The sequence below is a fragment of the Silurus aristotelis genome (genome assembly GCF_946808225.1).
Source record: "Silurus aristotelis genome assembly, chromosome: 4".
Taxonomy (NCBI): domain Eukaryota; kingdom Metazoa; phylum Chordata; class Actinopteri; order Siluriformes; family Siluridae; genus Silurus; species Silurus aristotelis.
The window spans coordinates 28,516,384-28,543,856 of record NC_139577.1 but is presented as its reverse complement, the minus strand read 5'-3'; the positions used below and the strand labels follow the sequence as shown (position 1 = coordinate 28,543,856).

The window sequence follows — 27,473 nt, the reverse complement described above, 5'->3', positions numbered from 1 at the left end:
TATGCTACACACTAAATCTTCACACACTCGTTGCAGAGCAGCCCCAACAGCCCCACCCCACCCCGCCCCACCTTACCCTGCCCCACCACCAAACCATTGTCTGTAATCACTAAATATGTTGCTCTGGTTTCTAACATATTCTTTGTTATTTGTGCAAATAGATCCAAAGTGGATATTTTTTTTTCTAAGAAAAGACTGTCAGTGAAATTATTTCCAGGTTTGGATGTTAGATTGGAAATATTGTGAAAAAATATTGTGTAAAATTCTAGTGTTTTTATACACAATAATTCGATTGCATTCAAATAAACAAATATTAAACTAAAATTATAGTGTCCATCTGCAATACAAACAAAAATGAATGTTTCTCTTTGTTTTGTTTTTACTTCTTTTTTTTTTTTTTTTGCATTATTACATTTACTGATATGTATGCATATGCAAAGTAAACTCTTTTGAATTTGTATGGCAAATGAAAACAAGCTATTCTTTTTTGTTTCAGACAGCTAATAACTAGGAATATTTTATTATAGATATATGTTTATGAATATAGTAATTTTGGAATATTTGTATTATAGTTTTTATACCTATGATAACCCTGGGGCCAGTTTAAACCCTGCTCATGTATATTCATAATCTAATGTTGCAGACTAACATTTGCAATTTTTCACACGTTTCAAACAGTTTTATTTCTGTAGGGTTTCATATCAAATCAAATCAAATCAAATTTTATTTGTCACATACATACAGAGTACGACATGCAGTGAAATGCTTTTTACATCTGTCTGGCATTCAAGCTTAAAAAGGAATGGAATTAAGGATAAAAATAAACTGGGTTATAGGGGTATACTGCCGTATGCCTTTTTACAGTATATGGACGAATGTTGGTAGACACCTGGCCATGAGATTTGTATGTGCTTTTTGAAAAATCTCAGTAAAGTCAGGTACTGATGTAGGGTGAGGGGGCCTGGATGCAGTCAGCATTCCGATGTTTCCCAAATGTGTCCAATAAGGTTGAGGACAGAGCTCTATATGAGGCCACTCAAGATCATACTCTATTCCAAATAAAGCATGTCTTCATTGAGGTTGCTTTGCTCAGAGGGGCTGAAACAGGTTATGGGTCTCCTAGTAGTGAAGGGAAATAATAATGCTACCACACCGAAGACTTTTCTCCAATTTTGGAGACACACAATTGTGGCAAAGTTTTAAGTAAGAACCTCATATGCCTGTAAAAGTAACAAGTAAACATATCAGATAAGAGATGGAGCATTTTGAATTTAGGGTTGTATGCAGTTTAAGGGGAAGTATTACTTCAATAAAGGAAAAAAAATTATTAAAGTTATTAAAATTTATTTACCAGAATTCCCAATGCTCTGAAGCAATATTTTGACCGAAACATATATTTTATATATATATATATATATATATATATATATATATATATATATATATATATATATATATATATATATATATATATATATATATGCATATATGATATTTGAATTTTATGAGATTTGTTTAAAGGATTATCCACACACACTATTAGAAGTGCTTGGGGAGTCTAACTGTCTAATTATCCATATGATAATTAATGTAAGGTACTTTAATTTAATTTTTTACTCTTGATTCCTGTCTAGGTGATAGAGCTTTGAGTACTTTTCTGAGGAGAGCAATGTTCTCAACCCCAATGCTCTGTTTGCCAGGAGAGACGAGTCATTATGTGTGTAGGTATTAAAACATTAGCCTGCATGGGTTATATTTATTTATTTACTTTTACAACATGTTTTACATGTAATTATGTTTAAAAAAATTGGCCAAAGATTTTCATACCTTGTTACTTAAGATGTAGGATTATCACTATAAGGATATTTTAAAAGTATTACTTTTATCTCGTCTTGAACGTTTAAAGATTTATGTTAGACCAGAGGCAAGACATGTTCATGAAACAGTTCTATCTATGGGAGTGTTCTTTTCACAGTCATCAGATCTCCACATAGTTGAACTTCTACGAGACACTGTGTGATGTGTGGCGTGTGACGTGTCAGACAGCTTCCTCCGCCATTGACAAAATACCTCCTGAAAAAGAATTATGTTCATCCCTCCAGAGACTTATAGAATCTATGCCACAGTAAAGCTGTTCTCTTTTCTGGTTTTCTCCCATCTCTCTAGCACATGCCCTGTAGATAGGTGACCTACTTGATATTTCATGATACAGTCTTAGAAAACATGGTTCCTCTGTTCTTTAAACGGTTTGTTCCATGCTACAATGATGGGTCTAAGGTAACTTTTTATATCCCATTTTATGGTATTTCATTCTCCATGGCTTACAAATGATCTGTATATTTCAGAATACAGAATATGCAATAAAATTGATTTCCATGCACCACCTCTATTTGTGGTACAGCATTGTAAAGCAAATTTTGAAACATTAACATATTCATGATTTTTGTATTTAAAGTAGTGAAAAAGAAAACAGGACTGCTTGTATTGATTCCAGGATTATAGACTAGAACTAAATCTCCCATCAGCCGCTGCACCTCTCTGAACCATGCGTTGTTAATGTTTGCACACCTGAATTTAAGCTTTCTAGCACTCAGATACAGACTCAGCACTCAGTTGTTACTTGTGAAAGCGAGAGAGAGAGAGAGAGAGAGAGAGAGAGAGAGAGAGAGAGAGAGATGGAATTGATGGATGGATGGATGGATGGATGGATGGATAGATGGATTGAACTGTAGCTAATTCCTCCTATTCCAAAGTATTTTTAAAGTCTCTGAAGTTGATCTGAATATGATGTTAATCTTCTTGCGGTTTCAAGTTGCTCCACATTGACTTGAGCAGGTTATGCATTATGATTTTGCCTACAGTATTCATTTCCTAAAAATTAACCTTTGTCTGTTTGAAAAAGAAAAAGACTGACATAGCACCAGTGCTGCTTCATAGTAATTATAGCTTTTCAAAAATAACTGACTTGCCTTGAGGATTAACAACACACATAGGAATCTCAGTTGTTAGCTTTAATGCCCTAATATATGACATGATTATATGTTGTAATTTGTCCGTAGGGATGAGCCATGGATACAGCAAGTGTACTTTGAGTCAAGCTTGCATGATTTTGGCCAAAATACAAGTAGTTTATGGATTGCAGTTTGGCTCAGAAGAGGCTTAAATAATGTCTTGCTGTAGCAAAACTTCCGTTGTGTTCTCACACTTATTTTTTCATCATTATCTGATATTATAGAGTTCATCGTTATCTGCATCTCAGTGGTGGAGTATAGAATATTTTTACTTTATTACTGCATTTAAGTACATTCAGGTTTTCATGTAATAGAACTTTATAAGTATTTTATTTGGGGAAACGTTTACTTTATTACATTTTAATGCGTAACATCTACAGATAAACATGCTGTTTTTCAGCCAGGTTGCAGTTCTAGAAACATTCGAAAACTCTCTATAAAGATTTATGATGTGCAGGACAATTAAACACTGACCTGCATCAATCAATCAAATAAATAGTAGTTTTCATATTTCAGTACTTTTGGTACTTACATACATTATAATACAAATACTTTTGTACCTTTACTCATCTATAGATATCTAAAAAAAAGTACTGTTCTATATATTAACATTAGTATTTTGTAGATGGGCCACATAATGTGTTATGCTAAAGATGGAAATCCAGTCCAGATCATGCACTCAATCATTGTTACTTTTTTTTCTTTGAATAAAATTTTTTAATTAAAATGAAATACCAATGAACATCTCTTTTGTAATGTTTTATTTTTGAAGACAGTGCCTGTTTTTTGTTTCCATAGCCTCCTCATAGACATTACCCCAAGGAACGCTTCACTGGGGCTGTATGCACTGAAACGATGGTGCAGTTAAGGAAAGATCTGAAAGCCCTCAGGGGTGAAATTGAACCGAGGTACACTTATCTGAAGCTTCCACATGACCACTTAAATCCAAATCATGTGGACAATACCCTAAAACAATAGCTGCAATCAGTACAAAAATGCACTGTGTTCATAGTTGTGTAATACTTTTCAATATTTTTTCCAATTTGATACAGCAACACACCTGGCATTCTGGAAAAACAATTATAGTAGAAGCTGATTACGCTGCATCAGAGTAATGTGCTATATACTGTACCTACAATAACACCTCTGTAAGAGTATTACAATCATTTTGTAAAAGAACTCTGCTGAAAAAAAAACACTGAAACATTTGTAATAGTTTTAATATTAATGATGGGGATTGTATTGGTTTTAGTGAAAACTAGAATGATTCTTGTGGGTCTGATAATTTGCTGCAATCTAATGGTGCCATGTTATTTCTAGTGAATGCCATTAAGGACCAATAGAACACATTTGGCAACTTGTTGATCACATTTTGGTGTCTACTGGACACCAATAGGAAGCATTAAGATGTCATTAAGCATCCGGATTCAAATAAGTTTATACAATTGGTTTTGGTTTGAAGATAATGATTTAATGATGCATATGTAATGTAAACCCAGTATTGGGGTGTGCATTTCACCTCTAGGCCTTCACTGGCAAACGCAATCAATTCACCTCTTTACACCATCATTGTGATGCAAGAGCAATGAGACTTAATGAGCAAAATTGATCAAGTCTCTTTTCACTGCAGCCACAGCTGCACCACCTGCATTCATCATCTCTTGCACAAGCACCAATGTTAACTCTATAAAATGAATCCAGTTTTTCCAGTGGATTTCTGTGCATTTTTTCTAGACATGATGTTCGCAATCTAATTTTCTAAGAAAGAAAATGAAACAAATAAATGGTCGATGAAAAACCTTTGAACAGTTTTGAAATGTGTTGGACAACCTTTTCTCACGATGTCCAGCTTTTCTTGAAAAGTTTGTCTTGAAAATAGCTTTATAAGTATGTCAGTGACTAAATCAATTTCTGCTCCTTTGTCAGCCATTTTGGAATAAAAAATATTTATTGTATTAAGTCTAAATAAATATATTTAAGCTTGTGCAGTTTGCTACAGAAGTGGTTTGCGAGTCTGACTAGTGCGCTCTCTGTCCAGTCAATCAAAATACATCAAATAGCCGATGTTATTGTTTGCCTTCTAGATGGCCCCAGGTGTCACCAACTCTAAATCTGATTGCTATAAGCAACAGCTTCAAGCAACACTTACTTTCTTAAATTCTGGCAACATGTGATGGTTGAAAATTGGAAATAATTGTATACATAATTATGGGAAAAAATATACATTAAAAAGTAAGACAGTGATTTTGTCTTTACACCTGCAGAAAAGGCCTTGTCGGTTTGTTGATGGTTTCTACTGTTTTTTCTTTTCATCAAGGATAAAATACAACAAACCAGAAACGAAAGAATGAATGCAAAAATGTGTTTATTTAAGCAATCACTTCATTTCACACTCAATCATTTTAGTTTACAAAAGAAAGATTTCATGTTACATGATGAAATAATAATTAGGTGCTGAAAGCATTAGGAAAAAGCAGCATAGGAATCTTATCTGGCCAATTCATTTTTTTTTTTTCCATTTTTTTCCATTTCCTTTTATTAGGTTAAAAAATAAAAGAAAATAATTTCATCTATTTTAGCATTACAGATTACATTCAGCGAGGGTAAACTAGAGGTGAAACATTTCTAAGTAGTGGTGGTAATTACAATTCATTCCTGTAACTCAAATCTTTTTATTCCATTCACCCAAAAAATTGAAGTGAAAAAAAAGAGATTCGTCCACTGATTCGTTCAGTGACTCTTTTCATAAGTACATCAGTGCAGGATAATGTTAGCCTTGCTAGTTAGCAAAGAATTGCTGTAGCTAAGCTGATAAAGTAGATAGTAGACTTTTTCTTGTTGTTTTTGCCCTTTAATATAAAGGATTATGACTATAATTTATTGTAGCAATCAGTTGTGCAATGTAATGATTTTCTCAGTTAACATATTTTATTCAAATATCTTTAAGATCTTTGTAAACAACGGCATATCTAATATTGCAAAAGCATTTATGTTGTACACTAACATTCTGTTATCATTGTGTAATACAGTAAAAAGTTGTATAGGGAGGTGGTAGTTTAGTGGTTAAGGCATTGGACTTTGGATTGGAAGGTCACAAGTGAAAGTTTAAAGGGAGCACTTTTAATTGTACCTCAGTCATATTTTCCCAAGTGTAGCCATATGTGATTCTTCAGCATAAAATTTCCCCTTAACTTAAATTAGGAGACCCAAACCTGTTAAACTCTCAGTTTAAATACGATTAAAAATTTTATAAGCTTTTCAATGTCCCTGTGCAAGCTAGTGTCGGACTTTATAATACAGTTGAATTTAAAATTAGATTCAGAGTAAAGTCGATTTTACGGCTTGTAGCCATAAAGGTAACACAAGCAGAAATCATACACTGACTTTTAGAGAAACCTATTGTGAAAAAAGACATTAAACTACAGTACAACCAACAAAATAAGGTAAGCCATATGGCCGATTACAATAAACTGGTCCTGACTGCACCCCAGGCCTTCTTACAGAACATCCGTGCCTGACCTCACTAATGCTCTTGTGGCCGAATGAACATAAATCCCATTCTGCCACACTCTGAAATCGAGTGGTAAGCCTTTCCAGAAGAGATTACTATAAGAGCAAAAGACTAAATCACGAATGGGATTTTCAGCAAGCACATTATCAGTGTGATGGTCAGGTCTCACAGGTCACACAAACATTTGTCTATATAGTTTTGGTTTAGAACTACATTTACCTTTATGGCATTTTGCAGAAGCACTAATTAAAAGCGATTTACAATTTAACTATAATTGCCACAATGATCAGTTGATGACCTCAACAATGAGGAAAATATAATGAATGGAAATATGGAGTTTTCACAAGTACGGGTTGGTTTCCTTTGAGTCTGGTTCTTCTTAAGGTTCCTTGCTAATAAATTTATTTCTGTAAAGCTGCAAAAATATATTTTATATATATATATATATATATATATATATATATATATATATATATATATATATATATATATATATATATATATATATATATAGATTAACCTCACTGAAACTGCTTCTTTCAATCACTTTTCCATATCCAGTTACTCTATTGATGTCAGGTTCAGGTCCAGTGGTAGCTCAGTGGTTGAGACATTGAGTTTGCAGATGAAACTTCATAAGTTCAAATCCCAGCACTACCAAGCTGCCACATGTAAATGTCCTTAACTGCTCAATTGTATAAATTAGATCGCTATTTAAATTAAACTATTTTTGTCATCATATTACATCTCCAGGGTTTGAGAATTGATCCTGAGCTTTGGTTACTTAAGTTCCACAGTGTCCATTTGGGTTTTCTCTGTGTTTTCTTTTACCTTTCAAAAACATACTGGGAGGTGAATTTTTAACTGTAAATTACCACTGGGAAACATTTGGAAAGTGTGTGTGCATTGTGTCCTGCATCTTTTCTAGTATTGTTCCCAGTGATCTTAAATAGACTCTGGACTACTGTGACAAGGATAAAGCCGTTGACAAGGAATAAATGATATCATTGCATACACAAGTACAGGTGGCGTTATTTTTTGTTTATTCAGTGTACTACAGATGCCATGATGTTGAACTCCAACTCAGAGAAGGCATGTCTCCTGACCTTGTGATTCTTTACATTTTCTTAAATTCCATCTTTATCTTGTTCCATTCCTGACCAGAGAAAAGCGAAAAACACTCCACATGTGACAAGGAAACGTATTTCCAGGCAACTTTGGTCAGTTGTGTTGGTTATTGCAGATAAATTTTGTTTTGTCAGTCAGCAGAAACTAAAATTAACAAACACACATAAGACAAATGTAACTGTAAAGTGTACATTCACAACTTTTATTGGCATAAATCTTTAAATACTGACATAATTTGTCTAAAACAAGTGTGAGGACAGTGTAGGGAGCGGAGGAAGGAATGGGAAGATCCAGGTCAAAAGATCAGCATGTCCTATTGTAAGAGTTAAAGGGTTACACACGCGTATCATATGCCAATACAGGATGGCTGATACAGCCACTTAAAATTGTAATGCAAAAACAATTTGATGGTAGATTACAGAATACATAATGCCAAGAAAACACTTGAAATTCGGGGGTCATGTAAACATCGCCCTGCATCACTTACACATGTTAAAGGATTCACATACTGTAATTCTGCACTAGCAAAGCATTTTTTTTTTCAAATATATCTATAATATATATATTATATATATATATATATATATATATATATATATATATATATATATATATATATATATATATATATATACACACGGATACATTTACAATAATACAATGGAAACACGCTGTCTCTCAGGGTCGTGTTTAAGCACACAATGCTCTCGTTGGGTAGTTTTTGTTCTGTTTAAAAAAAAAAAAAAAAAAAAAAAAAAAAAGGCTTTAAAATGGCAGTCTCAAGAGCAAACGTGTGGCCGTGGCACAGCCGGGTCCGTTTTTCCTCTTGTCTCATTGGAAATCATACGGAAGTGTATGACATTTCGAAAAAGAAATTGGCACATTTTCCTTGTTTTCAAAACTACTGAATTTCTTTATTCCGTACACAATTTGTTCCCCCTAGAGTAGGCATAGCAGGCGTTTGTCCGCTGTAGGAGGCGCTCTCGTAATCTTGAGGGAAGTCCACGAGAAAGCAGTTCTCACTTTTCTTTCTTAAGCGAATCGTCAGGCGAAAAGGTTTTCCATTTGTGTTTTGTTTTTGTTTGTTAGAGTCTCCTCAGGTTGTGTTCTTCCTGACAGACTCCTTTCCTAAGACTGATGTCATCCAGAACCATTTCGCCAGTATGGCCTCTCCGTCGTTCACCCTTTACAATCACCTGCACAAACACAAACACACACGCACACACACACACGCACACACACACACACACACACACACACACACACACACACACACACACACACACACACAAACACATTAAGATCACTCATTTGGAACAGCATTAATTCAAAATGCTAATGTCCACTTTTAAAATGAATCTAATTTCTCTGAGCGGAGGATTAAACTGAGCTCTTGGGTTTGGTCTTATAACCAAATAAATTTCACTCTAATAATTTCCAATATGGTGGCCTGTCATTTCCATCAGTGAATCAATCAACAGCAAAAAACTCATGGTCCACGGATCAAGGACTCCAACTCCTGGTCTAGAGAGTGTGTCAAGTCAAGGCAAATAAAGTGTATTTCTATAGCGCTTTTCACAACAGACATTGTCTCAAAGCAGCTTTACAGAATTGAACAGTTAAGGTGAACGGTGTGTATTTATTCCTGATGAGCAGCCGTGGTGACTGTGGCAAGGAAAAACTCCCTTAGATGTTATGAGGAAGAAACCTTGAGAGGAACCAGACTCAAAAGGGGAACCCATCCTCATTTGGGTGACATCAAGAGTGTGATTATAGTCTTTAAACAATACAGAACACTGGAGAGTGAGAACTAACATGAGCACTGGAGTATAAGATTATGAGTAATGTTCTTTCTTCAGTCTTATACAGTCATTGTGGTTATAGAACCAGGAGCTACTGAGCAACTCATAAAATAGCTCAACATTTGCGATCATCACAGATCCAACACCAACTTCTCCATGCCAGAGCCTTTAAACACTCAAAGAGGTCCAGTGTCCAAACTCCACATGAAGTGGGATCCAATTGGCACTCGTACGTCTCTGGATGGTTCGGTTCAGTGTTTAGACTATTACTAATTAATACAATCAACTTAAATTTGTCAGTGTTATTTAAAATTTTTGGCTGGTTGATGATCGTCACCTGACAAATTGTAGACAGTATTTCTGACAGCATATTTTGTTTACAGTTGGTAAATGTCTACTGTGAACTAATAACATTTTATTTAGATACCATTTTTAGCAGTGTATAGTATAATGTCGAAGTGGTTTTATGGAAAACTGGATATAGATATCGAGTGTTTTCTTAATAAGCAAAACCAGAAGAGGCAACGTGTCAAAAATAAACTCCCGGAGATGACATGAGGTCATAAATTTAATGGTACAGAAATTTTGTTTAACATATCCTAAGTGTAAGTAGTAGTAGTTTATTTCTCTGCAGAGATTTAGAGTTAAAATTATAATATCTACATGAAGTTATCCACTGTATAATAAATTAGGCTTGAGAATAGTTTTTAGAGCAAGTTTCACTTCTCATGTCATACAGCTGCTTATTAAAAATAATGCCTATATTGCACTACTCTGTAGCCATAGTAATTTATGTTGAATGTTCCTATATTCATTTATTCTTTAACTCTTAAAGGGTATATTGTACTACACTTTAACAATGCCTTAATACAGTCTTATTAAGGAATGAGCTCAAGTGTAATCATGTATCATGCTCACACTCTCCAGGCCGTTGCCCCACAGTGTGATCTGTGTCGTCCTCCAGCCACTGCCTCCTGTGCGACCCCACACTGCCGGACTGTGCTGTCTGCCTTTCTGCACAAACACCTGCAGCATGCCCACGTGGTGACCTGCCAACTTGTGCCGGAAAGCCAGACACAGGTTGCCCTCGCTCCAGGGAGATGTCAAAGGAAGAATGAGCTGAGCTCCACGGCCGCTCCGTTTACCTGGTGCTTCAGAGATGGTCAGATACTTTCCACCTAAAACAGAAGCAACCACATGTGCTGGATTATTCCCAAAGGTGGAAAGTAAGGAATTACATTTACTCATGTTACTCTGGACTGTGTCACTTTATGTCCCCAATTGGACACTGTCCCCATGGACACTTTAAGGACAAATCACACTGGACTACTTTAATCTGTAATTATCTTTCATACACATGTATGCCTTTCTGTGCAATTCCTGTACACACACACACACATGTATATATATATATATATATATATATATATATATATATATATATATATATATATATATATATATATATATATATATACAGTGAGAAAAATAAGTATTTGAACACCCTGCTATTTTGCAAGTTCTCCCACTTAGAAATCATGGAGGGGTCTGAAATTGTCATCGTAGGTGCATGTCCACTGTAAGAGACATAATCTAAAAAAATAAATCCCGAAATCACAATATATGATTTTTTAACTATTTATTTGTATGATACAGCTGCAAATAAGTATTTGAACACCTGAGAAAGTCAATGTTAATATTTGGTACAGTAGCCTTTGTTTGCAATTACAGAGGTCAAATGTTTCCTGTAGTTTTTCACCAGGTTTGCACACACTGCAGGAGGGATTTTGGCCCACTCCTCCACACAGATCTTCTCTAGATCAGTCAGGTTTCTGGCCTGTCGCTGAGAAACACGGAGTTTGAGCTCCCTCCAAAGAGTCTCTATTGGGTTTAGGTCTGGAGACTGGCTAGACCACGCCAGAACCTTGATATGCTTCTTACAGAGCCACTCCTTGGTTATCCTGGCTGTGTGCTTCGGGTCATTGTCATGTTGGAAGACCCAGCCTTGACCCATCTTCAATGCTCTAACTGAGGAAAGGAGGTTGTTCCCCAAAATCTCGCAATACGTCGCCCCGGTCATCCTCTCCTTAATGCAGTGCAGTCGCCCTGTCCCATGTGCAAATAAACACCCCCAAAGCATGATGCTACCACCCCCATGCTTCACAGTAGGGATGGTGTTCTTGGGAAGGTACTCATCATTCTTCTTCCTCCAAACACGTTTAGTTGAATTCTGACCCAAAAGTTCTATTTTGGTCTCATCTGACCACATGACTTTTTCCCATGACTCCTCTGGATCATCCAAATGGTCATTGGCAAACTTAAGACGTGCCTGGACATGTGCTGGTTTAAGCAGGGAAACCTTCCGTGCCATGCATGATTTCAAACCATGACGTCTTAGTGTATTACCAACAGTAACCTTGGAAACGGTGGTCCCAGCTCTTTTCAGGTCATTGACCAGCTCCTCCCGTGTAGTTCTGGGCTGATTTTTCACCTTCCTTAGGATCATTGAGACCCCACGAGGTGAGATATTGCATGGAGCCCCAGTCTGAGGGAGATTGACAGTCATGTTTAGCTTCTTCCATTTTCTAATGATTGCTCTAACAGTGGACCTTTTTTCACCAAGCTGCTTGGCAATTTCCCCGTAGCCCTTTCCAGCCTTGTGGAGGTGTACAGTTTTGTCTCTAGTGTCTTTGGACAGCTCTTTGGTCTTGGCCATGTTAGTAGTTGTATTCTTACTGATTGTATGGGGTGGACAGGTGTCTTTATGCAGCTAACGACCTCAAACAGGTGCATCTAATTTAGGATAATAAATGTAGTGGAGGTGGACATTTTAAAGGCAGACTAACAGGTCTTTGAGGGTCAGAATTCTAGCTGATAGACAGGTGTTCAAATACTTATTTGCAGCTGTATCATACAAATAAATAGTTTAAAAATCATATATTGTGATTTCTGGATTTTCTTTTTTAGATTATGTCTCTCACAGTGGACATGCACCTACGATGAAAATTTCAGACCCCTCCATGAATTCTAAGTGGGAGAACTTGCAAAACTCGCATTAAATTCCAATCATGGCCTTTTTTTTTTGCTATTTCACTTTAATCAGTAAAGGTGTTCCTCAATTAAAAACACCCCTCCCCCCCTGCTGAAAAAAAAGTTACTCTTTTTACACATTTTTAATTAGCTTCTTTTTTCTTTTACTTAAGTAGGTTTTTAAGCTTTAAGTAAAATGTCATTGAAGTAACATGCCTTTTTACTTGAGTAGAATATTTGATTACTCTTTCCACCTGATTATTCCTCATCACAGTAATTATTTTATTAAATAAACTAGATGAAGGGTCACTGATTTAGTTTATTTGTAGCTACATAACCTCATTTCTATTAGGCAAAGCAGTTGCTACTGTTTAGGATTATTATCTACAATAGCTGTTTCTTCTTCTTCTTCTTTCGGCTGCTCCCGTTAGGGGTCTCCACAGCGGATCATCCGTCTCCATACCCCTCTGTCCTCTACATCTGCCTCTTTCACACCAACTACCTACATGTCTTCCCTCACCACATCCATGAACCTCCTCCTTGGCCTTCCTCTTTTCCTCCTTCCTGGTGGCTCCATCCTCAGCATTCTCCTACTGATATACCCCATGTCCCTCCTCTGCACATGTCCAAACAATCTCAATCTCGCCTCCCTCACCTTGTCACCAAAACGTCCTACATGCGCTGTCCCTCTAATAAACTCATTTCTAATCTTCGTCGTCACTCCCAACGAAATCCTCAACATCTTCAGCTCTGCTACCTCCAGCTCCACCTCCTGTCTTTTACTCAATGCCACTGTCTCTAAACCATACAACATCACAGGTAACACCACAGTCCTATAGCTGTTTTAAGATATGAAAAAAGAATATGATATTTTTATACCAAAGAGCAGATTTTTTTTATTCTGGTCGGAAGCTTTGACAGCAGAACGAGGCTCAGGATAAAATCATAGTCCACTAATCTGTTATCATTTCTATAGTAACAACAATACAATGTATCCTGGGCGTTCTGCATGAACAGATTCATTTTTTATCAATTGTAAATCCTGGAAAAAGTCTCCACTGTCGCTGTTTTTATCCGAAATAGGTGTTAAATGAATAGATGTATTTTTTTTATTTTTTTTTGGAGAGAAAGGCATTCATGGCATAAGCTGCTTTTTTGGGTATGTGGAATTACCTGAAGGGTCTGGTACTGTCTCCCAGTGCACGTCTCCCTCTTTGTGCTGGATCCAGTCGCAGAGGCCCTGATCAAAGGAGCAGCTCAGAAACCCAGCCTCTAAAATACCAAATACAGCATTACACAGCAAGTCAAAAATGCAGCTAGATTCCAAAAAATAAAACAAAACACACATCTGACGTAGTAACAAAAGCGCTAATCACACATCAGGTTAGCATTAATCAGATCTTTTATCTTTTTTTTTGAGAAATTGATATTTGCAATGTTTTAGGGGCCAATGAAAGCTCTGTCCATGCCAGCATGCAGACTGAAATCGTTAGACTATTTGTGTACCTCTGACCTCAGTTTTAACAGCATTCAAAAACAGTGGATAGCAACCTGGGCTCACTTCCCAGACACACACTGAACCTGGTTTTAGACTATAAAAGGAGTTTAAGCCATACATTAGGGGTGTAACGGGACACACAATTCCTGGTTCGGTACGTACTTCAGTTTTTAAGTCTCGGTTCAATTTCGGTATGGTGGGGGGAATGGGGGGGGGAATCCAAAACAGAAAATTGCTTGTAATTTATTATTAACACAGTTTATTATAATTGTATTTGTGTTCAACATTTGAACAGTTTACATTTAAAACATTTTTTATAATATATAAAATATTTTTTTTAAATAATATTTTATAAAAATAGAATCAATCAAATTAATGCAATACACTTTTTATGATATTGATTTAATTAAGTAATTAATTACATTGGCACACAGTAAATTAGGGCTGTAACAATTCCTCGAGAAACTTGAGTAATTCCAATACAAAAATCCATGCTTCGTTTAGTCCATTTAACTGAACACGGAGCACTGTGTTTCCCACAGACCATTATTACTGACGCACCGGCTATTTAACTCTGGAGCGTGCTGGACAGGTAACACAGAAGACGCTGCAAGATGAAAAATGGAGGAACAGGCGGAAAACAGAGAGGGGCGAGGAGAAGATTAAAATAAATAAAATTATTTATTTATTTAAACTAAAATAATCTATGGCAGCAACTCTACATTAAATGTATTAAATAAAATTAAATAAATGAAAAAAAAAGTTTACATTTGTTAGAACTCATTTGGGTAATACAGTGTGTGTGTGTGTGTGTGTGTGTGTGTGTGTGTGTGTGTGTGTGTGTGTGTGTGTGTGTGTGTGTTTTACATTAAAATATAAAATTTTTGAAAGATATGATCTACTTATCTGTTCTGTATATTTCAGCATACTTTAACAGATGTCTATTTCCCCCTCCATCCTTAATTCTTTTACTCCCTCGATATGTGGAATTATCAAGATTTTCTCCTTTTAAGAGAAATTCCAGGAAGTGGCTAGCGGCTAATGCTATGGATTCAAGATTTTCTTTTCACTGCAGCTATATCCTGCATATAACTATGTTTGCGACAAATAAAAATCAAATAAAAGAATCCATAGTGTTAGCATTAGCCGCTAGCCACTTCCCGGTGTTGCTTCTTTAGTTTTTTTTATTTCTGGTACAGAGTTAATAGCTACACTGACACTGCGCTAACTCTAGTTTCTTTTTTCTTCCCCTGCCATTGTTGTGTATGGGTTCAAGTTTAAAACTAATTAAAAATTACTTGTAAACATGAACACAAAAACAGCAATTGAGAGGTGCAAAACAGCATGTAAACAGTATAATATGATTAATATAATATAATATGGGTGGTGCTGAAGACATCTATGTGTGTGAAGTGAAGTGAAGTGAAGTGAAGTAAGTATTTAATGTGTGTTGAGTTCAGGTTGTAACAGTTTAGTAACACACAGTTGAGTGTGTGTGAGAGTTTTGTACAGTCAGTTCCGTGTGTTGAGGAGCCTGATGGCTTGAGAGAAACAGCTGTTGCAGTCTGGATGCGAGACACCACTTACACCCCTACCATGCATATAATGAATTATGAACCTTCATATGGCAATACTGTATATACATTATGATTTTACCTGAAATGCAATATTGTTTTTTTTTGTTTTTTTATGAGACACTGTACTACACAACTGCTTACAACACTATATTTAAAACTGCACTGTTCACGAAGAAAAATATGACTTAGGTTAATTTGTATAAAAAAATCATATTTGTATAAAAAAAAAAAAAAAAATATATATATATATATATATATATATATATATATATATATATATATATATATATATATATATATATATATATATACACAGTAATCCCCTGTTCATCATACTGTACTGTACTTATAATCGATCAATTCTATTTTTATTATTTAAATTGAATTATTTCAACATAAAACTCCATGGGGGGAGGGGGGTGTTATAACTGTATATAATACACAGAACATATTTGTGATATATCATATGCTAACAATTATAAAATGTTATGCATTGCCTTAACATCTTAATATACTACATTATTACACTTTATAAAGTTTATTCATAGATAAATGTAGCTATGAATTTTTATAGAAAATGTTAAGAAAAAAGCACAAATTATTATTATTATGTCAGACAGGATATCCCTAACAGAATGATATAGAATAAGAAATAAATCTTCAAAGATCAGGTTCAATATCGAGTGCACTGATGCTACCTTTCCGCTAAGCTGCGCTGAGCTGGTAAATATTGACAGCAGGTCAGACTACAAGGACATGGATGTATAATAAAAGTGTACTGCACCTGGGTCGTCTTTTAGCTCGTCTTCAGTGTTACCCAGTTCAATGTCTAAATCGGTCCCGAGAACATTGTTATCTCCATTATTCCGAGGTACTGCAGGAAGTAAGAAAAAAAAGAAGAAACATCAGGACAGCACAATGATGATGAATAGCTGCTCAGAAGATAAATGACACAGCATTGAATCTAGTACAGTCACACAACACCCCATCATTCTGTATGTTTACATGGTTGGAGCTTGTAGCTGCATGAAATATTCACACTAAACACATTAAATTTGTGTCTAAAACAAGCATTTTTTAGTGATATTTTACATATTGACCTTGCCACCATGACCTCATGATGGATTGTTTCGGTGTGCTGGTGTATTTTTGCAACCATTAATGTTTAGCTTTATTTTGAAGGCTCTTTGCCGGGTAAGTGAATTGTTGGTGTATTGTGGCAAATAGTAAAATAATCCATTATAATATTTCAAAAGAATCATCAAGGTATCATTTTTCCCAAATTTGCTCATGGCCAATTCCTTCCTGTCAGGCAATATGTGCCTATCAAATAGCAGCTACGGATATCTACAAGTTTAAGACATTCGAAGGAAAGATCTATACATTGCCGATTCAGCAATGCATAAGCTCACAGATGCCCTTGATTGGCTAGTGCCTCTGTTATTGATAAGGGAAAAAGAGTCTTCTGATCTTTTGGACTCATGGTCATCGATAGCTGTAGGAACATCAAGATTCAAACGTGCGATCTTTAAATAACAGGGTGAATGCTATGCTTTCCTAGCATTTAATCAAGGATTTTTCTGCAAAACAAAAGGTCACATTTGCCAATCTGAGCAAAAATGTCCTGATTGCCTGCTGCCAGTGGTTTAAAGCATAATATCTTTTGTGATAAAATCACACTTCTACGGAACAGTATGAAAGAAATAAAGTAATATACTGTATGTGGGCCAACATTGAGACATTCATTACTTCTTTGCTTTGAGGGCATCCACTGAAAAAGCACTGCTCTTAAAGAACCAGCACTTTTATTTCTAAAAGGTTTACCAAGATTCAACAAGGAGAACCTCTATGGGAGTGAAACTCTCTTTGGCAGCACATTCTAAAGAATCACACGCCACTGAGTGGGAAGTGGAGGCTCAGTGGTTAAGACTTTGAGTTATTAAACGAGAAAGGTTGTGAGCTGAAATCCCAGAACTGGCAAATTGCCACTGTTGGGACCTTGAGTAAAACTTTTAACCTTCTACTTTTCAGTCACTAAATAAATGGAAATGTAGTATCGCTTTTACTGTGGGTTTTGATGGAACACCAAGAAGCCTTAAACTCTTTTGTTAAGTGAGCCAGTGGCTTGGCAACCATTCACTGCTTATTAAATATGTTTGAAAGGGTTCCAGATCTGCAATAATGATGAAGTAAGTGGATGAAGTAAAAATTCACCTCTGCCCTCGACAACAAAAAGAAATTTCAATAAATCGTAAACTAAAACTGGCCACTAAATTAGACACACCAACACTTTTTTTCTCACCAACAACGTTTGTTGACTAAAATGGCCTATATGCATGTATTTCAGTATTTGCAGAATACAGAATACAGACAGAAAGTAGAAAGAAACCGATAATGACCAAGCGTAAGCTTCTGAGTCTTTCAAGGTATTCATTTGTGAATTCATGAAGCCTTGAGACATCCATAGCCATTCTTATGTATCTACAATGTCTATAATTCATAATATATTAATTGCAAACAGGCCAACATTACTTTGGTTAAGAAAAGAACCACTTACATGATCCTTTACTACATTATAGAAAATACACTTCCCAGAAAGTAGATGCTTTATAGATGAGCCTTTCATCAGTCATTCTGCATTGCTTTATATTACAGTGTGTACTGTATATAAATATAGAAATAAGTTATAAAGACTCATTGGATAGTTCCAAGAGGTCTAAGTATTCTTAAGGGGTTCTCCTTGGAACCCAATCTAACAGTCTTTTCTTTCTACATAGAGAGCCATAAGAGTTAAACTTCTGCAACCCCTAAAGTGTTATTGATTTGTTCATTCAGTTTTGTAGATTCAGTTTGAACAAAAAATAGTCTTGGACATAAAACATACGAACGGTAATTTGTTTGTTTCTGTAAGGAGACTTTACTGGATTTACAGAAAAAACATCCTGACTCAGCGCTTCAGAAGAGTCAAAGGTAAAGCTGCATCGTTACGTTTTGCTAAATGGGGAAGTCTTTAGGACAAAAGCTTTTGAGGATTAAGGTCCTTGCTCAAGAGCTCAAGAACTTTGGCAGGTTGGTGAGCTGGGATTTGAACTCACAGCCATTCAGTCACAAATCCATTGTCTTAACCACTGGGCTACCATTTCCCATAGTGGACCTCTGCCCAGAAAAACTACTAGCACTAGCGTGCTTTGTGTGTCATGCCTCAGGCTCCTTCCGCCAGTTTCACGCTGCCCTTTTGTCACCCTTTAACTCTCCACCTCCGCTGATCTTTGTTTCTATTCATTGCTCTTGGTTCTTTGTAAACATTATGAAAGCCAAACAGAACGGTGCCCAGAAGAGACCAATACACAGTCCAGGCTAAACAAGTCGACCCCCTCAATCTACTCTTCCAAAAGATTGATGAGAACCTGATGCTATGCTGGTGACATTTCCCTGCTCTGTGTATGTGCCAATTATAGAACAGGATAACAGTGAGGAGATAAGGCCAAGCACCCAAGCCTTCGTTTGTGATTACTACATTGATTTCAATTACCTCCCTATCTTGTAGTTGTAGAACGCCCCATTCCCCAGACGTGCCCTCATTCCGGTGCCGATAAATAAATTAATGAAATAAACTCACAGAGGACAAAGTCATTACAAAGCACTACAGGTGTAAGAGCTGCCGCTAGCAACACTGCCCCGACTGCTTCATTCAATCATTATTGTTTCAAATAAATTTCCAAAAGGTGCTTCTAATGAGCTTCTTCTCACATTGCCTAACATTTTAGAAGCAAGATTTTCTACAGCCGGTGGGTAAGTGTTTGGTTCCAGCATGAGGTAATTGACTGATGTGCTTTGGCAATGCTGGCCGGTAATGTAATAGTCTACGCTGTTTTTCTGTTCTCATTAGGTCTTGCCATCTGGAAGCCGGGGCTTTCAGATGTTATTTTCCTTCCCAGAGCAAAACTGATGTTTTCCCTACTGTTGAACCCCACTGATACAAAACAGCAGATCAGTCTGCAAGAAATATACACCAGACACATACGTTTATTGTTTATCATGAACATTATCATTTTGGAAAGTGAACCACTGTTAACGCAAAATGGCAGGCTACCGATTCAAGTATCTCAGTTGTTTCCCTAGTACTTAAAGAAAAACTGTAGCAGAACCCAACAAATATGTAAATAAACATGAACCAACAGGGTTCCTCACTTTTAGCCAATCATATACATTTATAGCAGAAAATAAGACCAAAGACTAGATACTGGACTAGGGGCTGGTGATATCCAGTCACCCTCTCTGTACTCATTAAAGACCACAGGACAAAAAGGTTGATCAAAAAAACCTTAAAAAAAGAACATCAATATGCATTTATTCTTCTCACAATAAATTCACATATCTGTTCAGAGCACTGCGGCACTAGTCGAAAGCGGTAACCTGATTCGTCACTGGAAAATGTTTAAGTATAAGGAAGAAACTTTAAATTTGTCTAACTTAGAGCCACGAACTAATCATCAAGGGGGTCTTTACATGCGTTTGTCAATCTAAATAAATTCACATTCCCAAAAGTACCTCTGAGTCCCTCTAAGCATTGTACTTGGTATTAAAAATGTGTTTACACGTCATTACATACATTCCCAACAAAATGTTTGGGCGAGTGCAGAGTGTCTGTCATAAAAAGTAAGTCCAAATAAATACATATACCACAGAATGTATTTTTGAATCCGATTATGAAGCATAAATGTTTACATGGCAAATAATTTTTCCTATATACCAAATGATTTCATTCAAGGTGTCAAGATGTTTACATAAAGGCTACTCAATTTAAATAAGATATTAGTTATTGATGGTTTATTGGGTTAGATGTAAAAGTAAAACTACCTAACATACTACACGTAGTCCCCGACTTACGATGAAGATGCGTTCCGATGACCGGATTGTAAAGTGAAACTATCGTACGTATTAACAAATGGTGATCAGTATGGGCGTAGTATACTGTAATTGTTACAGTGTAATAAGTGTAATAATTTAACAAATGACATCACATAATTTTAGCAAAACAAAGCAATTTAGTGTATTATACTGTACAAACTATACAGTATATATGTTTGTGGAAGTGGGCACATAGACGAGCACCTGCTCGTGAGTGGAGGGCGGAGCGTACACTGTTACGTTTTCCTGCTGTGCGAAACTTTAAATATTTTCTAATATTTAAGTCAAAGCATAGTAACTAGGGGACAATCTGTAGCTGCTTATCTAGAACTTTCTAACCATCGCAAATTTTAATGGTATACCAATGAAATGTAGAGACAAGTGGCATTCATTCTCTGTAAATGTGTACAGAATCACACCTGATTTCAGTATTCAGATAATCTTTATATTGCCTTGTGCATTGTCATGTCATAGTTATTTAGACACATTAACATTTTAGCTTTCTACCTCAAACCCTTGCTGACAAGAAATTACCCTGCTGTAGGGTTCTAAAAACTGTCAATAATTCCTCCAATAAAAAAAGAAATTGTTTAAGAAAACTTTATAGGTACATGCATTAAGGTTCTTAACTGGACTTTTGGATCATTGAGGACTTAAAAATAATTTTTCCTTCTACAATTTTCGATAAAACTATAAAAAGCCACTAAATAATAAGTAGGCTATGGGCTTGGACATATGCATACATTCTCAGAAAACGTCACTGAAGGTTTATTGGGGAGTTTTAAATGTATGATGTATACTGTTTATATATGCTAGGAACAGTCCAAAAACCTTTTAGGACATTAAAGGGTACTATACTTTAAGGGTACTACATGTACAGTACACATTATGGAAAAAAATGCAAGTTGAATCCAGAACCATTACATAAAGAACTCTTTACGTAAAGTGATTTCAGGTACTCTATTAGGATTGAAAGAGTCTTATGAAGAACACACAAAAACCTGAAAAGAGTATGGAAAAAGAGTTTTGCTTACTGTGGACATCACCCCTCTGTTTTTCGTTGTTGTCTTTATGGATGTTGTTGTCCAAGGGAGTAACTGGAGGGGTAGCTGGCACCCTTGGTGTTGTAGCTGGGGATTTAGTGGTTGTGCTGGTGGTGGTGGTGGTGGTGGTGGTGGTGGTGGTGGTGGTGGTGGTGATGGTGGTGGGACGATGAGGTGTGACATAGGGCTTATGGGTGACAACAGTGGAAAGTTTGTGTGAGGTTGTAGGTGGTTTACGTGTAGGGATGGTTGGCTTTTTGGGTGTTGGGGTGATTTTCTTCAAAGGTGTTTTGGTGGTTGGTGTGCTTGGAGAAATCCTCTTGGCAGTCACTGGTGGTTGAACAGTAGTAGTGGTCCTCTTTTTGTCTGTATCTGGAATTCTGTTGTTCCCAGGTGGGATCTTTCCTGGTCGGGGAGGCTCGATAATCACTCTGGGAATGGCTAAGTGCATTAAAAAAAATAAAAGTTTAGTATGTATTAGATAGTTTTATTGTAGATTACGTGTGCATTTATTTTTTTCTTTTTTTTAATACTGAATTTCAGGTGTTTTGTAGATACACTGGTGATTTCTTTTCCTATTCAAAAGCATTGGCATCATAAACATTTGCAGCCGAATATGAGGTATGCATTATAAATTAACCTAAAATTATATTTCCCTTAACTCTTATATTGCTAATAAGATTAATTTGAATAAAAATCAGTGCATTGATGATTCAGGACATTTAATACATTTAGTTAAGTCTGCACATAAACTTGATGTTTTATGGGAATTTAGTGAGCATTTTATATACACCTTGTGTGTCCAAACTTTTGGTCTGTACTGTATATATATATTATATATAAATATTATATATACAGTACAGACCAAAAGTTTATATATATTATATATACAGTACAGACCAAAAGTTTGGACACACCTGCTCATTCAAAGAGTTTTCTTCATTTTTATGACTATGAAAATTGTAGATTCACACTGAAGGCATCAAAACTATGAATTAACACATGTGGAATTATATACATAAAGAAGTGAACTGAAAATATGTCATATTGTAGGTTCTTCAAAGTAGGCATCAAGAGAATGCCAAGAGTGTGCAAAGCAGTAATCTAAGCAAAAGGTGGCTACATTGAAGAACCTACACAGTTTCACACTTTTTTGTTATGTATATAATTCCATATATAATTCCACGTGTTAATTCATAGTTTTGATGCCTTCAGTGTGAATCTACAATTTTCATAGTCATGAAAATAAAGAAAACTCTTTGAATGAGCAGGTGTGTCCAAACCTTTGGTCTGTACTGTACAGTACCAGAGAAAACTCCTGCTCGTTGATTAGTTTTATATAGTAACATATAGAACAGTGAGTTTGCTCAGGAATGTTGTTTATAGTTAACATCTTTCATGACAGCATTAATGGAATAAAAGACTGTTCCTCAAATAGCAACATGCCCATAAGGAGGCTTAATGAGGAATCATTTCTCCTTAAACAAACAGATGAATCTGGCAATTAGACCTCCTGTTATGCCAATAATTATTATATAGTTCATGTTTGCACAGACTGATGTGCTGAAAAACACAGATTTTCAAGACTTATGGAAATGTACTAAACACTAAGCACTATACCCTTTAGACATTTCCTCTAAATGAAAGGTAGATATTAACTTTGCATCACTTTGCATAGAAATGCATCACAATTCCTAGGGATTAAGTACTTAGATGTTTTTATGCCTGACTGAACAATAAAGAGGCAACAAATCCCCTGTACCTTTTCAGTGTGTGAGAACAGACACTGTGGTATAAGTAATGATTAGGATGTGTGTGAGAATGTGCATTTGTGCAGCATTCTAAATTGGAAGGTTGCTATATAATGTTCTTATATTTTTAACAAAAAGCAAGCTATTTTTGCATTTTTGTAGGACTAAAATGCTGGGGTTAAATTAATAGTAAATAAAGCAGATGATCAACAGAAGAGACTCATGCAGTCTATTTTTGAAAATAATCAGAAAATAATCACAATTTAAAAAAAAATGTCATTAAAAATCATGGAAAATCATCTGTGCTAATTCGAAAGTACAATGCAGATGTGTATATTTCAAAAAGTATTGGGCCACCTGCTCATAAGTATGGTATTGTATGTGATTTTTGAGCATCATGTTCTACATGTATTCCCAATTTGCTCTTATAATGTTCCACTAGATTTTGGGGTGTGCTTATGGATATTTTGTTCATCAGCCACAAGGGTATTACAAGAGTCAGGTACTGATGTAGGTGAGGAGACCTGGGGTGCAGTCAGTGTTCCAATTCATCCCAAAGGTGTTCAGTAGGGATGAGATCAGAGCTCTAAAAGGACACTCAAGATCTTCCTCTCCAAAGCATGTAAATCAGATCTTCAAGGAGCTCATTTTGTGCACAGGGGCATTGCCATGTTGGAACAGGTTTCGGTTTCCAAGTTCAAGTGAATGCAAAATTGTATTAAAGCACATCTAAAAACGTATTACACAAATAAGTGCCTCCAGCTTTGTGGTAACAGTTTGAAAAAAAAGAACCACATATAGCAGGAAAGATCAGGTGACCCAATACTTTTGTCAATATAGTGTATGTTAGACATATACAGCACTGACTACCAACAATCAATAGAATAAAATTTTCCCTCTGTCACTCTGTAATAAATAAATAAATTCATGCCAAAGAACATAAGAAAGAGCCAAGGAAGATTGGTATTTCCTTGCCCAGGCATTGCAGGGAGGTCATACAGGCACGTGGAGGCCACACACACTACTGAGCCTTATTTTGACTTGTTTTAAGGACATTACATCAAAGGTGGATCAGCCTGTAGTGTGTTCTTCCACTTTAATTTTCACTTTAAATTTCAGACCTCCATGGGTTAATACATTTGATTTTAATTGATCATTTTTGTGTGATTTTGTTGTCAGCACATTCAATTATGTAAAGAACAAAGTATTTAATAAGAATATTTCATTTATTCAGATCTAGGATGTGTTGTTTAAGTGCTCCCTTTATTTTTTTTGAGCAGTGTATATAGCATTAAATCTTCTTCTAATCAACTTGCTTTCTTTAAAAATAATATTAAAACATTAATAATATTAAAAATAAATATATATATATATATATATATATATATATATATATATATATATATATATATATATATATATATATATATATATATATATATATTGATAATTGGTCAATTTAGATAAGGTTTTATGATAAAGAAGGCCATATTTTATCTGAGTGTATGATTCTGTCCCGATGTTTGTGTGATGCAAAAAAAAACAACAACCTACATTAAAAAAAAAATGTTCACCTGGTGGTGTACACCCTATTGGGCTACAAAATCCAACAATATTTCTGTCCTGAACAGTGTTCATGTTTTATCATTTTTCAAACTTTGTTTTTGTCTGTTTTTTTGCAAATGAACAACACAATATTCAATAAATAACTTAACATTTCAACAAAAGCACTGAATAGCTAAAATGAACACACTGTACACTTCTGAGGTGAATGGAGTTACGAGGCTGCTCTGTACTCACGTTTGCACTCGTGACCCGTTCCGCCACGGAAACCGTCCTTGCACTTGCACTTGAAGGAACCTGGTGTGTTGTAGCAGGTGGAGAATGCTCTACACTGGTGTTGCCCAGTCAAGCACTCATCGATATCTGAAAGAATTACACCATCAGGCTTTACCATCAGAGACACTGCATGTATAGGTAAATAAAAACCAAATACCAAACTAGGTGCTAATGCTAATAGGATATGTGTATTTGTAGTTGCTTTGGGCAAATAATTATTCCTAATAAGCACTGGAATCTTTATTAAAATCATGAAGATCCACAGTACAGAGTTGACCAGAAAAAAAGAACTAGAGCTGGATCATATGAATAAATAGTTCTTGACAAGATTTATTAAATTGGTTCAACGTATTTAAAATGATAATGATATTTTAGAATCAAATACGGCCACCTAGAGATTTTCCAAATGCCCAAGTACACAACAAAAATCCTGAAGTGTTTACAATGTTCCTTTGTCTCCATCTGGACTTACACAAACTCCATAAGTGTTAATTCAGTAATAGGGATGTTGCTGTGTGCTGTCTCCTTCAGGCCATCTGTTTCATGGGATCGGCTACATTGCAGTGCCCAAATAAATTTTTGATACAGTACAATAAAAGTGTGTTCAAAAGAACATGCACTGTTTCTCAGGGCTTGTGACTGATTTACAAATTATGTGGGGATGAGATTGACGCAAGCGTCACATTGTACTTCAACTTCAATCGATCAGTCAAGGCAACTATGCCTGCCATATACTTCTTTTGTTTTGTGCTAGACCTTAAAGGCCTTAAAATAGCTAATGAGGAATTTTGTATGTTAATGCGTAAACCCAGTTTTCTATCACTGATTCAAAAGCAATCATTATTATTATAATAAAGGGGCCAGGTACCTTTTCTTCTCTATCTTTTTTTTTCTATATAGGTTGTCTATGGCAGCCTATAGATCCAGTAAAAAAACTTTCTTTCGGCTTCTCCCATTAGGGGGCCACAGCGGATCCGCATGTTTGATTTGGCACGTTTTTATGTTGGATGCCCTTCCTAACGCAACCTTCCCCATTTATACGAGCTTGGGACCGGCACTTAGAGTGCACTGGCTTGTGCAACCCTAATGGCTGGGGTTGGTTCCCTGACCGGGCCGCAGCAGTGAGAGCGCCATATCCTAACCACTAGACCACTATAGATCCAGTAAAACGTTGTGAAATTTGCATGAATGACTGGGAATGGCATAAGAAATTTTCTGACCAAATTTGAGTCAAATGCAATAAGTGGTTATGCAACACCTTGGGGCCTACTGTGAATAGATTTTCTGCCATCTTGGACCTACAAATTTATTTACAACTCTTGGTGGGCGTATTCAGAACCGAGACATGATGCTATGCAACAAATTTCTTGCAAACGCCCCCTACTGGTCACAATGACATGCTGAACATGCTTTCATCTATTGCTATTTCATGACATCGTGCTGCTCATTTGTTCACCAATCCCTTTCATTTTAGAGTCAAGGAATTGTTCCTGTCTGTGGTCCAATTATATACAGTACAGACCAAAAGTTTGGACACACCTTCTCATTCAAAGAGTTTTCTTTATTTTCATGACTATGAAAATTGTAGATTCACACTGAAGGCATCAAAACTATGAATTAACACATGTGGAATTATATACATAACAAAAAAGTGTGAAACAAGTGAAAATATGTCATATTGTAGGTTCTTCAAAGTAGCCACCTTTTGCTTAGATTACTGCTTTGCACACTCTTGGCATTCTCTTGATGCCTACTTTGAAGAACCTACAATATGACATATTTTCAGTTCACTTCTTTGAATGAGAAGGTGTGTCCAAACTTTTGATCTGTACTGTATATATAATATATATAAACTTTTGGTCTGTACTGTATATATAATATATATAAACTTTTGGTCTGTACTGTATATATAATATATATACAGTACAGACCAAAAGTTTGGACACACCTGCTCATTCAAAGAAGTGAACTGAAAATATGGAAACCAGATTAATACTGAATTATGCTTTTGTTTGACTGATTATGCAACAATTACTGTGTAAAGTTCTGCGTCTGTGAATGTGCAGCTCACATACGTGGTATATGGTATGGATACTTGTCCCCAAAATCAACTACTTTTCTCTAACAACTAAAGAAATTGCAGTGAAGAATAACAGCCCTATAACAGTTCCTTGTTTCATTGCATTTTTCCCTGAAACATTTCTATAAATAACTTTAAAAGAAAAAAAAGGTGAAAAGAAAGAAAGCTGCATTATACTTGTCACATGTACTTTACAGCACAGTGAAATTTTTTCTTCGCATATCCCAGTGATGTTAGGACCTGATTCAGCCATGATACATCCCCCCTGGAGCACTGAGGGTTAAGGGCCGTG

The 27,473-nt window shown here is 35.9% G+C and overlaps 1 protein-coding gene across 7 annotated transcripts in view; it reads right to left on the bottom strand.

Moving 5' to 3' along the window:
* Window positions 1-7,825: 7,825 nt before the first annotated feature.
* The window catches only part of npnta (nephronectin a), a 69,372-nt gene continuing 49,724 nt past the window's right edge, over window positions 7,826-27,473 (bottom strand). For all 7 annotated transcript variants that reach the window (XM_083538734.1, XM_083538737.1, XM_083538736.1 and 4 more), the window contains 6 exons: window positions 25,063-25,188; window positions 21,503-21,952; window positions 16,342-16,431; window positions 13,656-13,754; window positions 10,371-10,630; window positions 7,826-8,846 (listed from right to left, as the gene is read on the bottom strand). In XM_083538734.1, coding sequence (XP_083394860.1) covers window positions 8,736-8,846; window positions 10,371-10,630; window positions 13,656-13,754; window positions 16,342-16,431; window positions 21,503-21,952; window positions 25,063-25,188 — 1,136 coding nt within the window. In that variant the 3' untranslated portion in view covers window positions 7,826-8,735. The remainder of the gene's footprint in view (window positions 8,847-10,370; window positions 10,631-13,655; window positions 13,755-16,341; window positions 16,432-21,502; window positions 21,953-25,062; window positions 25,189-27,473) is intronic.